The 16,254-nt window shown below is 33.5% G+C and overlaps 1 protein-coding gene across 1 annotated transcript; it reads right to left on the reverse strand.

Moving 5' to 3' along the window:
• Positions 1–10,241: 10,241 nt before the first annotated feature.
• Positions 10,242–11,719, reverse strand: LOC150105399 (adhesion G protein-coupled receptor E3-like). Its single transcript, XM_090394765.1, has one exon. It carries the CDS (start codon positions 11,400–11,402, stop codon positions 10,365–10,367), a length of 1,038 nt encoding a protein of 345 aa, XP_090250891.1. The 5' UTR covers positions 11,403–11,719; the 3' UTR covers positions 10,242–10,364.
• Positions 11,720–16,254: the final 4,535 nt, after the last annotated feature.

Raw genomic sequence — 16,254 nt, forward strand, 5'->3', positions numbered from 1 at the left:
GTATTTGTATTACAACTGATTCTTCTTTTTCACGAAGTTAAAAATCCAAGTTTCCAAGGGATCTTTAAAAAATAAATAAATAAAAGCGAATGCTTATAAGTTAACTGCTGCAAAAAGTTTCTAAATGGGGTCAGGCCTTAAAAATAGGTTAGTCTTTGCCGGTTTTCCAGTTAAGAACCCTTAACCTACCTATAATACGTTACAACTTTTCTTGAGTGTGATTCACGTAAATAAAAAAAAAAAAAAAGAGTCTTGTTAAAATGTAAGTCATATAGTTATCTTTAGTGTTTATCCGAAAACAACAAACAGCAGTAGGAAATACAATAACATCAGCATGAATTTTGGTGAATTTCCTCTCAGTTGCCGTAAAGAATCAGAATCGATAGGAAAGCGTTATTTTTATTTTTATTTTTATTTTTTTGTATGTGGTAAATACGAGAGTTGTTTGAAAAGTTTGGTAAATTTCCAATAGACGGCGACACAATTCCTTCATTCATGCCAGTGTCGGCACGCATCATCTTTTTCATGATCTCTGGCAAAAAGTTTAGCCACGGTGCGACGCGTAGTTCTCGTTTGACAAACATTAAAATGACCGTGTTCGCATTTTTCATAAAATGGAAATAAAACGAGTTTCATGCAGTGATAAAACACTCTTATTTGAAGAAGTGGACGGCAGCGCAGATCAAAGCCGAGTTAGATTCAATTCATGGGGACTCTGCACCACCATTAAAGACTATTTATTTTTGGATAAATGAGTTTAAACGTGGTCGTAAGTCCATTGAAGATGAAGAGCGCTCCGGACGCCCGACTGAGGTCACTACGAAGGAAATGATTGACAAAATTCATGGTATCGTTATGGAAGACCGCCGAGTGAAAGTGTATGAGATTGCTGAGATTGTAGGCATCTTAACTGAAAACGGGTGTATAATATCCTGCACGAAAAATTGCACATGATAAAGTGCGCGATGGGTGCAGCGATTGTAGATAGGCGATTAAAAACGCATGCGAAATTTCAACGCAGTGTTTGGCGATGTTTAATCACAATTCGCAGAATTTTTTTGCGTCGATTTGTGATTCGACGAAACTTGGATCCACCACTACACACCTGAGTCCAAGCAGCAGTCAAAAACTTTTGTCAGCTGGGAAGGTGATGGCCACTATTTTTTGGGATTCCCAAGTTGATCATTATTGGACCGTTTAAAAGAACTGAAGGAAAAACGGCCAAGATTGGCGCACAGCAAAGAGCTGTGCACCGCCCCATACATCGGCCGTCACAATGGCAAAATTGCACGAATTGAGGTTCGAATTGGTACCACATCCACCGTATTCTCAGGACTCGGTGGGGAAAAAGATTTCTTCGAACGAAAATGTCATCAAGGCGGTCAATGACTATTTTGCACAATTTGACAAATCATACTTTTTAGAAGGGATGAAAAAAGTGGAAAATTGCTGGACCAAATGTGTAGACCTCGATAAAGACTATGTTGAGAAATAAAGGTGATTTATTCAAAAAAAAAAAAATGTTGAACTTATTATTATTATTATTATTTTTTTTTTTTTTTTACGAAACTTTTCAAACAGTCCTCGTATAAATTAAATGCTTTGTTTGGGATTTTCGATGTGTATCTGTACCGGCTTCTCCACCAAGTAACATGTACTGTTCTTTGAATTTAGTTTCTCTTCATTTCTCTCATTCTTCCGTCCGTAAAATACAATGTGAAAGATGAGAGGAATGAAGCGTGGAAAGCATGGAAGTTTCTCACAGTTTGGCAAATGAAATGATTAGGGTCAGATCCCCAAGTAAAATAGTGAAACCTTTTATTAAAATAAAATATTTTATTATTATAAATTTAAAAAAAAAAGTTTAGCTTTAATCATTGTATATATTACATTCTACATTCTATATATGTATATCGTACACGAAATACAGTAGTTAAGCATTTGATAACAGCTTCTTTTTTATTTATGAAATGGCGTTCCCTAACTCCTTTTAATTCCTCCAAAGGTAGGCAGTAATGTTTTAGATTTAACTTAGAATGGGAGTCAGTAGGTCCTCCGGTCTCCGCTTTTCCTCATAGTGCAGCTCATTTCATTTCAGTAATGTGTTTGTGACGAAAGGTGACATTTCTGATCCACTAGCATTCATTGTATGTAATCGTGTGTATTATTGGTTTGAATTAATTTAATAAAAACGAATAAAAAGTTTTATATGTAAGAGCATATTTTGTCTGAAAGGGAAATTTTGTTCATACACTTTCAACTCCCCCGCCCCCCCCCCCGAAAAAAAATAATATATATATAATTGCATCCAAGTGTAATTGCTGTTGTTATAAGCAAGAAAGAGGAATCCATTGTACGTCTGCGAATCTCTTGACACCCAAATATACATTTTACTACTAATAAAACGAAACTCTAAAACAAGTGTGAACATGCAATTAAATTACTGCCGCCTTCTAAATAAATAGATCTGGTAACTCGCCCAAGTAAGTTTGTCTCTGCAGTCTGTTCGTGTACTGTAAACTATGTATACATTCTGAAATTAAATTTTAGTCATCACATTCTTTCCAGATATTTAGCAAGAACACTTTGAGAGATTTTTAGAGTGTGAATGCAGAGTCATCCAGTTCAACATGAAAGAGTTGATTACTAACGAATTATTCTATCTGTTCAGTTCCTATCAACTGATATGCTGTAAGTAAGAAATGACTAATGGTTGTCTTAAGGTTAAGAAAAAATCTCTTACGGAAATTCGCTTTTTATAACAAGAGTGAAAAGAAAAAAAAAGAAAACCATTAGGCGAGCGTGTATTTTCGTCCTAACTCACTTTGTTGCTGAGAAGACGCGCACCTGTTAAAAACAGCAGACTTGAATGCACTAAGAAGGTATGCATACTGCATGTGCAGTAAAAATTCGTTAATCCAAATAAAGAATTGGGCTAAAGTAGTTCCGGATTTCTGAAAGGTCAAATGTCGCTTAAAAGTTCGTAAGAGTTGTCTAAGCAATAAGGTATATATTCAAGGATATAAACAAAAACGAAAGAAAATGAGACTGACACGCAAAGAAAGCTGTTAAATATTTAGCTTGAAGCTGTGATACATTCCCCACCCTCCCCTTTTATGGTAAGTATTGCAATAATAATAATAATTTGAAATATTTAAAACCTTGCAGTATTCAATTCAAATTACTTTTATTTATTTTATTTTATTTTATTTATTTATTTATTTATTTAATTTTTTAAACCTTCTTGTTTGAGATGCGCATAAAATGTACATTACCACCACTGGATGTCATTACCACACGTGGTACCTCTTCGAGCTATTTCATAGGTCTCACACCAGCCAATGAAATTTGTTCACTCTTAATTATATTTATAACATTCTTAAATTTTACACATTTTTGAGCTGTGTGGCTCGTGTAACATTGTTAGTACGTTTCTGGTGCAAAATGCTAGACTTCCAGAAAAGAAAGAAAAAAAAAAACCTTTATAAGTACGATTCTATTCGCTGACTACAAGAACTTTCCAGGCTTTTATCAGCCAGTTCCCGAATTATTCCATTTCTAAACTAGGGAAGTAGAGTTTTTAATTATTATTCCCGGAAGCTTTGATTTTTAACTTTGCCTCTCAGAAAAATCGGCCATAGACTCCACACTATTTAAAACAATGAAATGGCATTAAATGATTATTTACTTTTTATTTATACTAATAGGTGACATGAGTTTAGAATCCATAGATGGCGGCAGCTAAACGCCGTACTCTCTCTCTCTCTCTCCCCGATACCTTTTAAATCTAATACTTTTTAATACTTAAATAATACTTTTTAGGTAGCAGTGAGCTCATCTATTCGTAATGGCTAATAACAGAGACCGGCCACCACTAATTTCAAAAAGTTAGAGCTAAAAGAATTCAGCGCACGTATCCCTTTGCGGAGCTCATTCATTTTAAAAATAAACAAAAGATAGTTTATTTTTATGTATTTTAATTATTAAAAGTATTTCCTTTGGTCAGCTGTATAAACAGATTTTTGAGTAACGACGAGTGCAAGAATTAACTGCAACATGTTATTTACATACCATCCAATTTTAAAATATTAAAGCACTAAACATGACTTAAATAGCATAACATAAATAAATATAATGTATAACATGTCAATAGTTCGAAATAAAAAAAAAGTGCTAACAGCATGTTCCAGCGTTTCACATTCTTCTATTTTTTATTCTGAAATTCATCTGCAGTTTTATGCTGCGTATACAATGTGTTACTAGCAAGAGATTTCCCTAGCGTTTCTTGGCAGGTTCAGAACTCGGAATAGCTATAATGTTTCCTTTTAAGAAGTGAATTGTACACAAAGCCTATTGCCAAAGACTGCTACATTGTGTTCAATTTGAGTTATAATGAAAAGACTGTCGTTATTGTAGAGGTTTCCGTTTACTCTCTAGCTCAAGAAAAAATAAATACAAGAGTTTCAAAAAAAAAAAATCTAACAGCAGCCTCAGGTTGACCAATGTAGTGCCATGTATAATTAAATCGTATTGAGGGGATATGAGGGAATATTCTTATTAATTTAACCTTAATTAAAACACTAATAAAAGCGAACATATAGACCTCTTGGGCAGAAGTCTTGAGTTTAAAGGAATGCATTACAAAGCCAATGCTGGTTGTTATTCCGGCAAACTCTCTAGTCCATTTTGAAACTGTTACGTTTCAAATTAAGTTATTTTTCCGCGAAATAAGGATGAAATTATAATATTCTTTATTTCTATAATTTAACTTAATCATATTAGTGATCATTTGAATTATTGTTTGCTATTTCTTGATACTCTATATATTTTGAGCAGGCAAAGCTGGCTCTTATTTATTCAGCTTGCAACTACTGAATATTAATTTCTTCAGTAATAAATAAAATCAATATTATTAGTAGTAATAAATATTATCAAAAATTATGCATAACATAAATACATGTACATATACACTGCATGGAATGAAGCCAACGGACACCATAGTGTGAGGAACAAACAGCCATGGCACCACCTTAATAAGATGTAGGACCTCCTTTCACTGCAGCAAATCCTACATAGCATACTTTCCACAAGTGTACGACAGCGATCAGTGGGAATTTTGGACTATTTGGAACTAATTTGGAATGGGAATATTCTTCCTGTAGGCATGTAATGAGGTACGGGACTGTTCTCGAGCGAACGTCCCTTGACTTCACCCGACTCTCCATTTCATCCCACAGATGTTCAACAAGATTGAGATAAGAGATCTCTGGAAACCAGTCAAGTGATGTCAACAAACCACACAGTTACAGCAGCCTTATAACACGATGTACTGTCTTGTTGAAAGAGAAATCGTCAGTTCCGTAGAAACGCCGCAAAGTAAGAATCATTGCATTGTCCAGAATGTTCAGATGCCTCTAGGAGTCCAATGTTCATGGTCCCGCAAACAGAGGTCCGAAGCCAAACCAGGAAAAACAGACCATGCCATCACACCGCCACCTTCGAATTTCATAGTTGGAGTTACGTACTCTGGTAAGAGACATTCACCGGGTATCCGCCAAACCTATACCTGTCCATCTGCTCTGTTCATGGTGTAGCGTGATTCTTCCCTCCATAATGTTATGGAGCGAAGAATACTGAAAACAACGCTGTATGTTGGTTCGAGTAATGTGAGGCTTGTATATTGCGATTATAGTATGGAAACCCATGTTGTGAGCCTCTGTTCTGAATGTTTTTGTGCAAAATCGTGTTCCAGTCGATGCCCGGAACTCCGCATTCAACGTGGCGGCCAACGAAATGCTGTTTTTACATATTCGTTCGTAACAACCTACGGTCATGTTCGGTGAGTGTGGTAGGTGGTCCACTGCGGATAGCACTTGCAGTGGAATTCCTGTGGACACCATAAACTTTAATACGGCCCTGTATAAGACAAGAATTTTGTTTCAGGTTTTCTTTTGCCTTAAATATATCACTAGGCTGACGCCTTCCGAACCTAGTAAATATTTTTGCCTATTTCGCGTCTCTATCAACACTAAGTTCGCTCTGGTATGATAGAGCGAACTATAGCATTCTAATAGTTGATGAAATAAGTACTGGTAGGCACAAAACGTTCTATGAGGACTACCAATGAAAACAGAGTATTACATTTGATTTTACAAATATAATCCCAAAGATAATAGCTTTGTTTTCATTATGTGGTTTTCAGCAGTTTGGTGAAAATATTCTTCATAATAGGAAGGATGAAGGAAAGAAAATATTTAATTCTAGTGCCTACCTTTCTGATGCCTCATATTTATGTTACCCGGTACTATTTTTCTGCTTCGCTGAAGTCAGAAAACTTGTTAAAATGGCCATTGCAGATTGTAATTTCAGAACCTGCTTATTGAAAACTGCATGTGATTTAAATGAGAAGTAACAAGTGACGTGTTGGCCTACGCACTTCTCGGATGTATGACAGCCATTGATCAAGTGATCATTAATCCCGAATAAAAGCCTGCTGTTAACAAAATCAGTTTCATTGTATGAATTGTATGATTAGCGATAGCTTCCTCTATGAATATTAACAAGCTTTCACGTCGTAAAAATTTTACAAATGTCTTTTATGACTTTTAATGGATAATTTTATCTGCTATGGATAATATGATATGGAAAATTCTGACATCCGAAAAAATAACAACGGGAATAAAACAAGCATTCTTCATGTTCAATGTCACGATGCATGAAATATTTACTAACTGAAAAATTGCCAATCTAAGTACAAACTTATTTTATCTGATCAGTATTCTATTTCCACAGTGAAAGCATGCTGATTACAAGAATTTCGGAAGACTTCGAACATAAGTCAATTCAGAAAAATAGCACCCATACAAATTTAATAATATACTGTATATATAGAAAATACAACGCAGCAGCAGGCGCCGAACATTTGTGGGATAGGAAATGGAGTACAATAAAGAGTCGTGGCTTATTGTTTTAACATAAAAGGGGAGTAAGTCAGAAAATCTCAGAACGTTGGATATCCAATTTATAAAATATTAATGACTATATCCAGAAAAGAAGAAATGAAAATACTAAAAGAAAAACAAAATCTTAAATAAATTCGTACACCTAAAAACTGTTTCAGGTGCCGTAAAAACCTTATATTGGAGCATATTTTAAATTATTAGAGATTATTTATGCCGTGACTAAATATCATTCCGAATGAAGGATTATTGTAGAAACATTATTTCAGTGGTCTTCCTTGTTGAAAAAAAATTATAAATGATAACTTCTATCTATGTATATTATATCTTAACTGTAGGGTGTGGCAAAAGTTTGTGCTACAATATTGAAATTGTTCTGGAGAACATTTAAACGTTATTTAAAATAAAAAAAAAAGTGCCGTTATCGATGATTATATGATAACCAGTCTCATGATGGAATAAACAGAGTAATATTAAGGGATAAACATTTTTCTTATTTTTTCTTTGTATGCGGGAGACTCAAAATCAATATTGGAGCATATCATTTTGTCTTTCTTCTACTTAACTGACATCATCCTACAATAGATTATGATATTTATTCTGAGTATTCTTGTTAATTCTTGACCCAAACTCTGCATTACTGGTGTTCAGTTTTAGTCACCGATAATAAAAACTTTTTTCTTTTTTTCTTTTTTTTTTTTTTACACCCGATTTCAAAGCTATTTTTTTGGAGAACTAAAGCAAGTGAGATTTTTTTCTTCTGGAAGAAATTAGTGTTTTTAATTCTGTAACACAGCAAAAGTGACCAATCCAGTAGGTCATAGAAATGCACTTGACTTTGGCGAAATCGAGACGTAGAGAATGACTGCTCATCGATTTCCAAAACTTTGTGGCTAGATGCGTGCGGCATAATTCATTTAGGAATGAAAAGATGTTCTGAGAATGGATGAAGATGATCCACTTGAAGGACGTTCAAAAAGTGTAACAACACCAGAAATCGTTGATCAAGTGCACCATATGGTATTGGATGACCGGCAAGTCAAAGTGTGTGAAATTGCTGACACCATAGGCATTTCAAAAGAACGTGTAGGATATATTTTGCATGAAGAATTGCAAATGAAAAAGTTCTGCGCAAGATGAGTGCCGCGCTTGCTCACATCAGATCTGAAACGCACTCGCATGAAAATCTCTGAACAGTGCTTGGAGCGTTTCAACAAAATAAAACTAATTTTGTGCGTCGATATATTGCTATGGATGAGACTTGGATTCACCATTACACACCAGAATCCAAACAGTCAAAACAGTGGACAGAAGCCGGTTGTTCAGCGTCAAAGAAGACAAAGTCGGTTCCATCAGCAGGAAAGGTCATGGCATCGATGTTTTGGGATGCTAAAGACATTTTATTTATTAATTATCTTGAAAAGGGCAAAACAGTAACCGGGGAATATTATTCTGATCTTTTAACTAGACTAGACGAAAAAATTCTTGAGAAAAGGCCCGGTTTGCAGAAGAAAAAAATCATCTTTCATCAGTACAGTGCACCTGCCCACAAAGGTGTTTTGAAAATGGGAAAATTAAGGGATCTACACTATGAATTGTTGGAACATCCACCCTATTCCCCAGATTTGGCTCCCACTGACTTCTATCTCTTCCCAAAACTAAAACTCTTCCTAGCTGTTCAGCGTTTTTCTTCGAATCAAGAGTGCATAGTGCATTTTGCAGATCTTACTGAGAACAACTACAGGGACGGGATAATGGCGATGGAGCATCGTTAGAATAAATAAATAAATATATATATATATATTTTTTTTTTTTTTTTCAGAGATCATTTTTACTCGGTTGGAATATTATTCAAAAAACTTTAATGACTGTTACCGAGAGATAAAAAGATGACACGGTATATTTAAAAAGATACTATTCAACGAAATATGTTGAATAGTTGTTGATCTGAATATGTTGATCTATTCAACGAAACTTAAAAAGTTTCGTTGAATAGATCAACATATTCAGGTATCACAGTCAAAGAAATATATAAAGAATTACAGACACTTAAAATTGTAATAACAGAACAAATACAAAAAGACAGTAACGTGTTTGAAAACAAAATGCGAGCTTGAGTTCCAAACAAACGTATGCTACGCGCTGTCGCGAGTGCGCCAGTACTGAAAAGAGGCAACCTGTGGGTCAGAGAGATAGAAACTTAGGCTGTTGTTGATATGAGAAGAATCTAGAGAAATTTCTCTAGATTCAACAATCTTTCTTTCGAGCTCATCATAGCACACATGGATGTTAGAAGTTTGAGTTCAGTTCACAATGTGTTGGCGGCCTTCGTCTGAGTTAACTGAAAAGAGAACGTGGCTAGAGAGAGAGCGCTGGCTCTAGTCCTGTTATAGGAGATATCTCTAGTGTTCTTCCAAACGTAGAAGGGTGAATTTATAAATATATATATATACTCGAGTAGTACATACACTCGTACCGGTTGAAATATATCATGTTGAATATTTTATCGTTCCTTTTTGAGTTCTTTGTGATGCTCTCCTTGTAATAAGTGACGAACTCTTAGAGGAAGTATTTTTTTTTATGTGGTAACTACTATGCACTCTATAAATTCAACATTCATATTTATAACCTAAGACAGAAAGGTTACGCTAATGCCTGAAATATGAAGGGGAAATGCATCACTCAAAAATAAATAAATAGTAATAAATTAAATAAAATACAAACTAAACGTTAATTTAAGAACAGGATTTCACAAACACATTTTGCATTCAAATCTTAAACCTATGCAATGTAAAGTAATGCAGCTTAAAAGTATCTCACCAAACAATATATTTTGAAACATCATCCATGAAATATAGTTTTTTTTCTCATTATCTATCGTTGGCAAGTAGTTTAAAGGAATATAGAGAACTTTGCCTAGTATGATTTTTATATGACTCAACTTTCAAGCAACTAATCATCAATTCTGATTTTAGGGACATACTTCCCTAATTCTGATTGTGTGATATAAATCAAACAATCCGTACTGCGATCAATTAGTATTCGATAAACATTTCATTAACTTTTGACAGATAGTCTACGTGTAGTTATGTGATTTTCCAAACAATGTTGTGGGTTGTCTGTGCATTTCAAGAAATCACAGAACATATATATAGAGTGCGCCCTTTAATAATACTAATATATTATGAATAGACCCGCAGCATCTATTGTATTATCACATACGGATAGAATACCAATGCTGGTAATTCAAGATAGAGGTTAGAGTTAATAATTACGGAAAGAGACTTTATAAGCATAATATTTTAATGAATACACATGTACACGAAAAGCACGATATTAGCATATCATTTGCATACTCACTTCTCATATGCTCAGATGTTACGCATACTTTTTTTACTTAGAAATTTACACAGCATCAGGTGTTGGTTTCCACGTAAGGAGGGCTAAACTAGTAGACTGCGACAACTCTGAAGATCCATAATTTAAAGTTTTCTCGCATCTTGAATGCCGAAGAGATTTACTGTACAATCGAAAGACGCGAGAGTTACAGCTATAGGAGAGTGAAACAAAAAATCCTATCAAAGAGTTCAGAAGAGTGAAAGTGAACCAAAAGAACTGCAGCTGACCAAATTGCGCAATTAAACAACACGCCCATGTGCATACGAGTAAAAGCGTGATTTTGGCATACACAAACAGCTGAAGGTGTCTACGCCTACGCATCTTATCTCTGGATCGCCGATTCATCTGCAGACCAGAAATATAACGGATGACAACAGCGGCACGAAAAAAGTAGCCGATTTCGATTACCGTAAGGAAAGCTGACGGGACAACAAAAGCATACAGCAGCGAGTTTCGACCGATAACCCAGCAGGTCGGGACGACTAACGGTTCTTCGTCTGCAGGCGAACGAAAATGAATCAGAGAAGCTAGTCCAGTAAATAGTCCCGGAAATCCCCAAGCAAAGAACGCACCGCACAAGAATGATTTTTCCTTTTCCTTTTCTGCCGAAGGTTGAAGATTAATGTTGTTTCTGAAGGTCTTATGCATGTCACAAGTCATAACAGTCAACCAACACTGGACCGCTAACCACAAATAATGCAAAAGAAAAGCAATCGTCAAGCAAAGCGCATTGTCAGAAGTTTTCTCTACTCCGATGACTGAAATTAGATGCGCAAGAAATATAGAAGCGAGCAAGTTTAGCAGTGATGTACCACTAAGAGTTCTTAAGTCGGAAAACAAACTGTACGTGATGAAAGCCAAAACGACACCTACAATGGATATGCTAGTTCCTATAACTGTGAGTAGAGAAAGCAAGCCTGTGGTACCTCCTCCAATTTCTGTGGGGATTACAATACTTTGGTTCATTTTGCCAAGCACAGATTCAGAAATTTCGTTGCTTTCTTCGGAAAGAGCATGCAAACTGACAGCAAACACATCAGCCATTCTACGTTTATCGTAGAATACGCAAATATCTAGAAATGATTACAGTGCGTTACAATATTGTAAAAGTAACTGCAGATAATTTGAGAGTGATCACAGCTACTGTTTGATGATTATTCACCACATGTCGCATATGATTTTTAAAACGTATGTAAGTCTCGAAATGCTTGCAATGTTAAACCTTAGTGAGGTTTATAAGAAAGAATACAGAACTACGTGAACGTTATCGCACCAAGAACTTTTGTGTTCTAGTCATACACATTCTAGTCATTCTTTCACAATCCCATAGCTATTACAATGAATACTGATGCCACTGAATAAATTCTTTAAACTGATCGCCTCGTTCTGTCACGTTTTCAAACTAACAGTTTCTTCTAATGACCAAATGCTGTAAGCATCACGAAACCTAATACCCCGTGTTCTCGCCTTGATGAGTCAGGAATGCTATGCGCAAGTGTAAGCTGAAGGAAGAATACTGCGCATGGGCACGATAGAAATGACTGGATGCCCAACACCTTTTACGGAAAGACTGTTAATAAAAAGATGAAGGGCTGAATAGGCAAAATTATGATTCGAGAATTCAAAGTCAAAATTCTAAGAGTGTAATAATGTCTAGCGATCCGTATATTTTCTTATGGATGTGGTTATAGACCCTACTGTTTTCTTGTTTCAATAACAGCGTGATGTTTGCGAAAATTGATTATTATTATTTTCATACTTTATTTACATTACTGTTTGTGTTATAATTCTGCTTTATATTATTAAAATGGTTTAATATTATAATATTAAGTAATTAATAATACTATCTTAAATTTCTTTAAAGAATGTTTATTTTTAAATGACTAATTCCCTAATAAAGATAAAATTTAGTATGTTTTTTCAAATTTCAAACATATTAACATATGGTTTTGAGGGTTTTTTTTTTATTTATTTGTTATGTATCTGATGTTATGTATTAAGAGTGTCGCTTCGGATAAATAAATCTTGTGTTAATTTTATGCAGCATAAGAATCAATTACATTATTGATTCATCTTTTATGATAAAGCAATAAGCATACATTAACAAACATTAATGAAGATATTTGAATAATTATATTAAAAAATAATACTATCGGTATATCTGTGTTTAGATGCTCCTTACTTAAAAATAGTAAGAATGAAATAATTAAGCATTTTAGAAACGACTGAAGTTTAAAAAGAAAACAAAAACGTTTTTATGATGCTGTATCATTAAAGTTTGTTTACTTTTTTATTTAAAGTTATTCATAATGGTCTTCGAAATATCGCCTTAACAGCACCAGCATGTTGAAACTAAACTAAACTAAACTAAATAAATAATAGTGTTATGAAAGAAGTCATGCAAAGTCAAGAAAACCTGCTTAAATTAACTAACTAAAAGTTGGCTCAAGAAGCTTTCCTGACTGATTGATGATGTCATTGAATATTGTATTACAAAGTTAGTTTTTGGCATCTAAACATAGTTTCGGGCCCCATTGTGTGCCTCTACAATGTCTTCACGAAATTCTAATTATGATATTTGAAACTAGAGTGACAAATAGAAAAATCTAGAAAAATCTAGAAATATGTTTTTTTTTTTTTTTTTAATTTCAGCTGAAGTTGCTCGATAGCGATGTTTTTTTTTTTTAATATGATTTTTATAATATTTGGTTCTAAATATTGGAACAAACTATCCGATTTTTAGTTTGCTTGCTTGATAACGGATGAAGCGGATGCCGAAGCTCTCTTTAAAAGAAGAAAGAGTTTTCGAACTTTGTTGTAACAATTTACCGGGTTAACTCAAACCCACCGAGATTTGAAAGGAAAGGAACATCCCACCCATCCAATTGTTTCCAGTTAGGTCAAATATAGAGAGATAAACTATTTCTTCTTTTCTAGACTTCGCCTTTAAAACTGTTGTACGCAGGTTGGCTGTTATATTATATACTAGATGAAACCTTAGGAGAATTTCAGATCAGCAAGCAAATAATTTTGTTACAGGTACATTTATTCCTCATTTCAATTTCAAATTTTGTCATTTATGTAAAGCTTGGTTCTATTAAGAATGCTGATCAACGAAAGCGTATCATCGAAATTTGGAGCGTTCTTTTCTAACCTAAATTAAAGCTGTTAATAAATGCTACCGAATTTCTGCACATCCAGAAATATAAGCGTCTGGAGGCAGGACCGCCACTAGCCCACACGGTGTGTGTGAATTAAAAAAAAAATCGTGTCTTCTTCGTGATTTTCTTACAAATGAATATATGATTTATTACTCAATAATAATTAAAAAACCAACTAACATAGTCATTCTGTAGTTATACAAATTAAATTATTGAGCATAAAATAAGAGAAAATTCGATTTTCCAATCAAAGTAATTAGAACGCCAAGTGAATAGGATATAATTTGTTATAAAGTACACTGGTTTCCATAAATTAAGGGACAAAGAGAAAAAATCACGATAACTCAAAAAACATATGATAAATTTTTATGAAGTTCAGTTCTGTTTTATTCAGTTGTTCAAATAAACAACTATATTAACATTTATCTATTCATTAAAGAAGGCTAAGAATTTTTAAACAGGAAGTTCCATTTTTGCAAGCTAATTCGCATCAGAATACCATCATACATAATAGAAAATCCTGACATTTTTAATATACCATAAATATAGTTAGGTCTAAACGGCCTTGCTTTTACTGAACAATTTTTACTGAATAAAATAAAAATAGAATTTAATAATATAAAATAAAATATATAATATAAAATAAAAAAAAAATAAAAAAAAATAAAAAAAAAATATATATATATATATTTAATAATATAAAATAAAATAAATAATATAAAATTAAAAAAAAAAAAAAAAAATATATATATATATATATATATATACAGTATATATATATACCGGGGCATAGGGCTGACCACCTTATCCTGTAAATGGAGTGAGGTCCGATGATCAATGGACACTCGACACCGCAAGGTAAAAGAGGGTATAAAGAAGATGAGATGAGAATATATATAATTATATAAAACCAAATAAACCAAACCAAATAAATGTCATATCAAATTCCCTTTGGAAATACAGCAAAAAGCTTTAGACGATTTATATATTTTATTTTGTTTTATTTAGATGTATTGAATCGGGAATATTTATTTCGTCAGAAAAAGGAATGCCATTAAGTGACTAAACAGTATTTGTTACAATTCACAGCAAGTCTTCATATATATATTCAGAATTTCTGAATTTGTTCATACTTGTTCCAGATAACTGAGAGGATTTACGGAAGGTTTAGTGGCTTGGTACTGCCAACTGAATTTCATATCTTAATAACTTATAAATAAATAATTCCCTCGAAAGTTTTTTTTAATTCCTACAAAGTAGTCATCACATTTTTTAAGTGCTAACTTTTCGCTTGGCCGTTTGTCTCTCCATCGTTGAGGAAAAGAGGCAGATTTGCATGTACTGCTGTGTGAACATGATTTTACTGAGTATTTTGGTGTAATAGATTTTGCTGAGTTCATCAATTTTATTGGATAAAATAAAAAAAATTAATAAAATAAAATAAAATAAATAAAACAGACAAATAAATAATATAATATAACTATATAAAACTGAATAAACCGAACCAAATAAATGTTATATCAAATGCGATGAATGAAATCATTTTGAATAAAGTAAGCAACAGTAAGTGTTATTTAATTATTTTAAGCACAATCCTGGATGTAAATCACATGTACGAACAGACAGATTTCCAGAATATAAATCTTTTTATTATGTTTGATCATTTTTATTGGATAAGGGAGGTCAGTAGATGACACGACAGCAGAGGGAGTATACATATTCTAATTGTTTTAATAATATTTTTTTTTTATCAATTACAAAAATTGATAAAAAAAAATTCAGGAGAAAAGTATACAATAGAGCTACACTTATGCGTGGGAAACCTAACAATTGCAACAGGATTTTCTGAAAGAAAAAAAACATTAGGGCATTCTATATTCTTGAAAGCATCGAAAGGGTTAAGAACTCTTATAAAACGAAGCGATAATTTTTTACGAAACATATTTTACTGATGCTAAACAAATTTCATTTTCTTGTCGTTGACGCCAAATTCTCCAACTCAGAAATTCTACAAAAAGGAGGAAGAAGAAAAGACCCTTTTTGACTGTGAATTCTACGATCGGCTTTGCTATGATCTGAAACTAAATTTCAAAATCAATTTCTTTATATATATATATATATATATATATATTCTGGGGATGAAGAAATGCATCGCCAAATTATCCAGATGAGAGTAATAAACAAGTAGTTATGGGTCACTTAAATTATACGAATATTGATTGGGTATCAGAGAAAATGCATGATAAGTATGAAGGAGAATTTGAGTTGTTGCAAAACAACTTTCTCAAGCAGCATGTGCACGAAACAACTCCAGGACAAAGACTGTTAGATTTGATCACAGAGTCAAAAGATGTCCTAGTTAAGAATGTGGCTCTTTTGCTACTAAGTTGATAACAGAGATCATATCGCACTGACATGAGAAGAAGCCAACTACATGGATGTTCCAATCAGTGCATGTTATATGCTGAACTACAAATCTGGAAATTATGACGAACTCTGGAGAACTTTATCTCTGGTTCCATGTGATCAATGTTGAATGGGAAGGATATCAGTGCACGGGAAGCTTTGCAAAGACCCTTAAATTATTCAATATTTAAATGCATTCCTAAAGTTCGAAAAACAAATGGAATGGGAGTAAATAGATGTGCAGTCTCATTAAACAAGAGATCCATAAGAAGATGATGATGTAGAAGGAATATCATAAGAATACGATCGAGAGGAATTATGAAATATAT

Source organism: Typopeltis vanoorti, chromosome 6 (assembly GCF_054136105.1).
Source record: "Typopeltis vanoorti isolate ZY-2024b chromosome 6, IOZ_Tvanoo_1.0, whole genome shotgun sequence".
Classification (NCBI taxonomy): domain Eukaryota; kingdom Metazoa; phylum Arthropoda; class Arachnida; order Uropygi; family Thelyphonidae; genus Typopeltis; species Typopeltis vanoorti.

Excerpts from the sequence above, each read along its gene's own strand:
- LOC150105399 (XM_090394765.1), bottom strand. The coding sequence starts at position 11,402 with ATGGCTGATGTGTTTGCTGTCAGTTTGCATGCTCTTTCCGAAGAAAGC.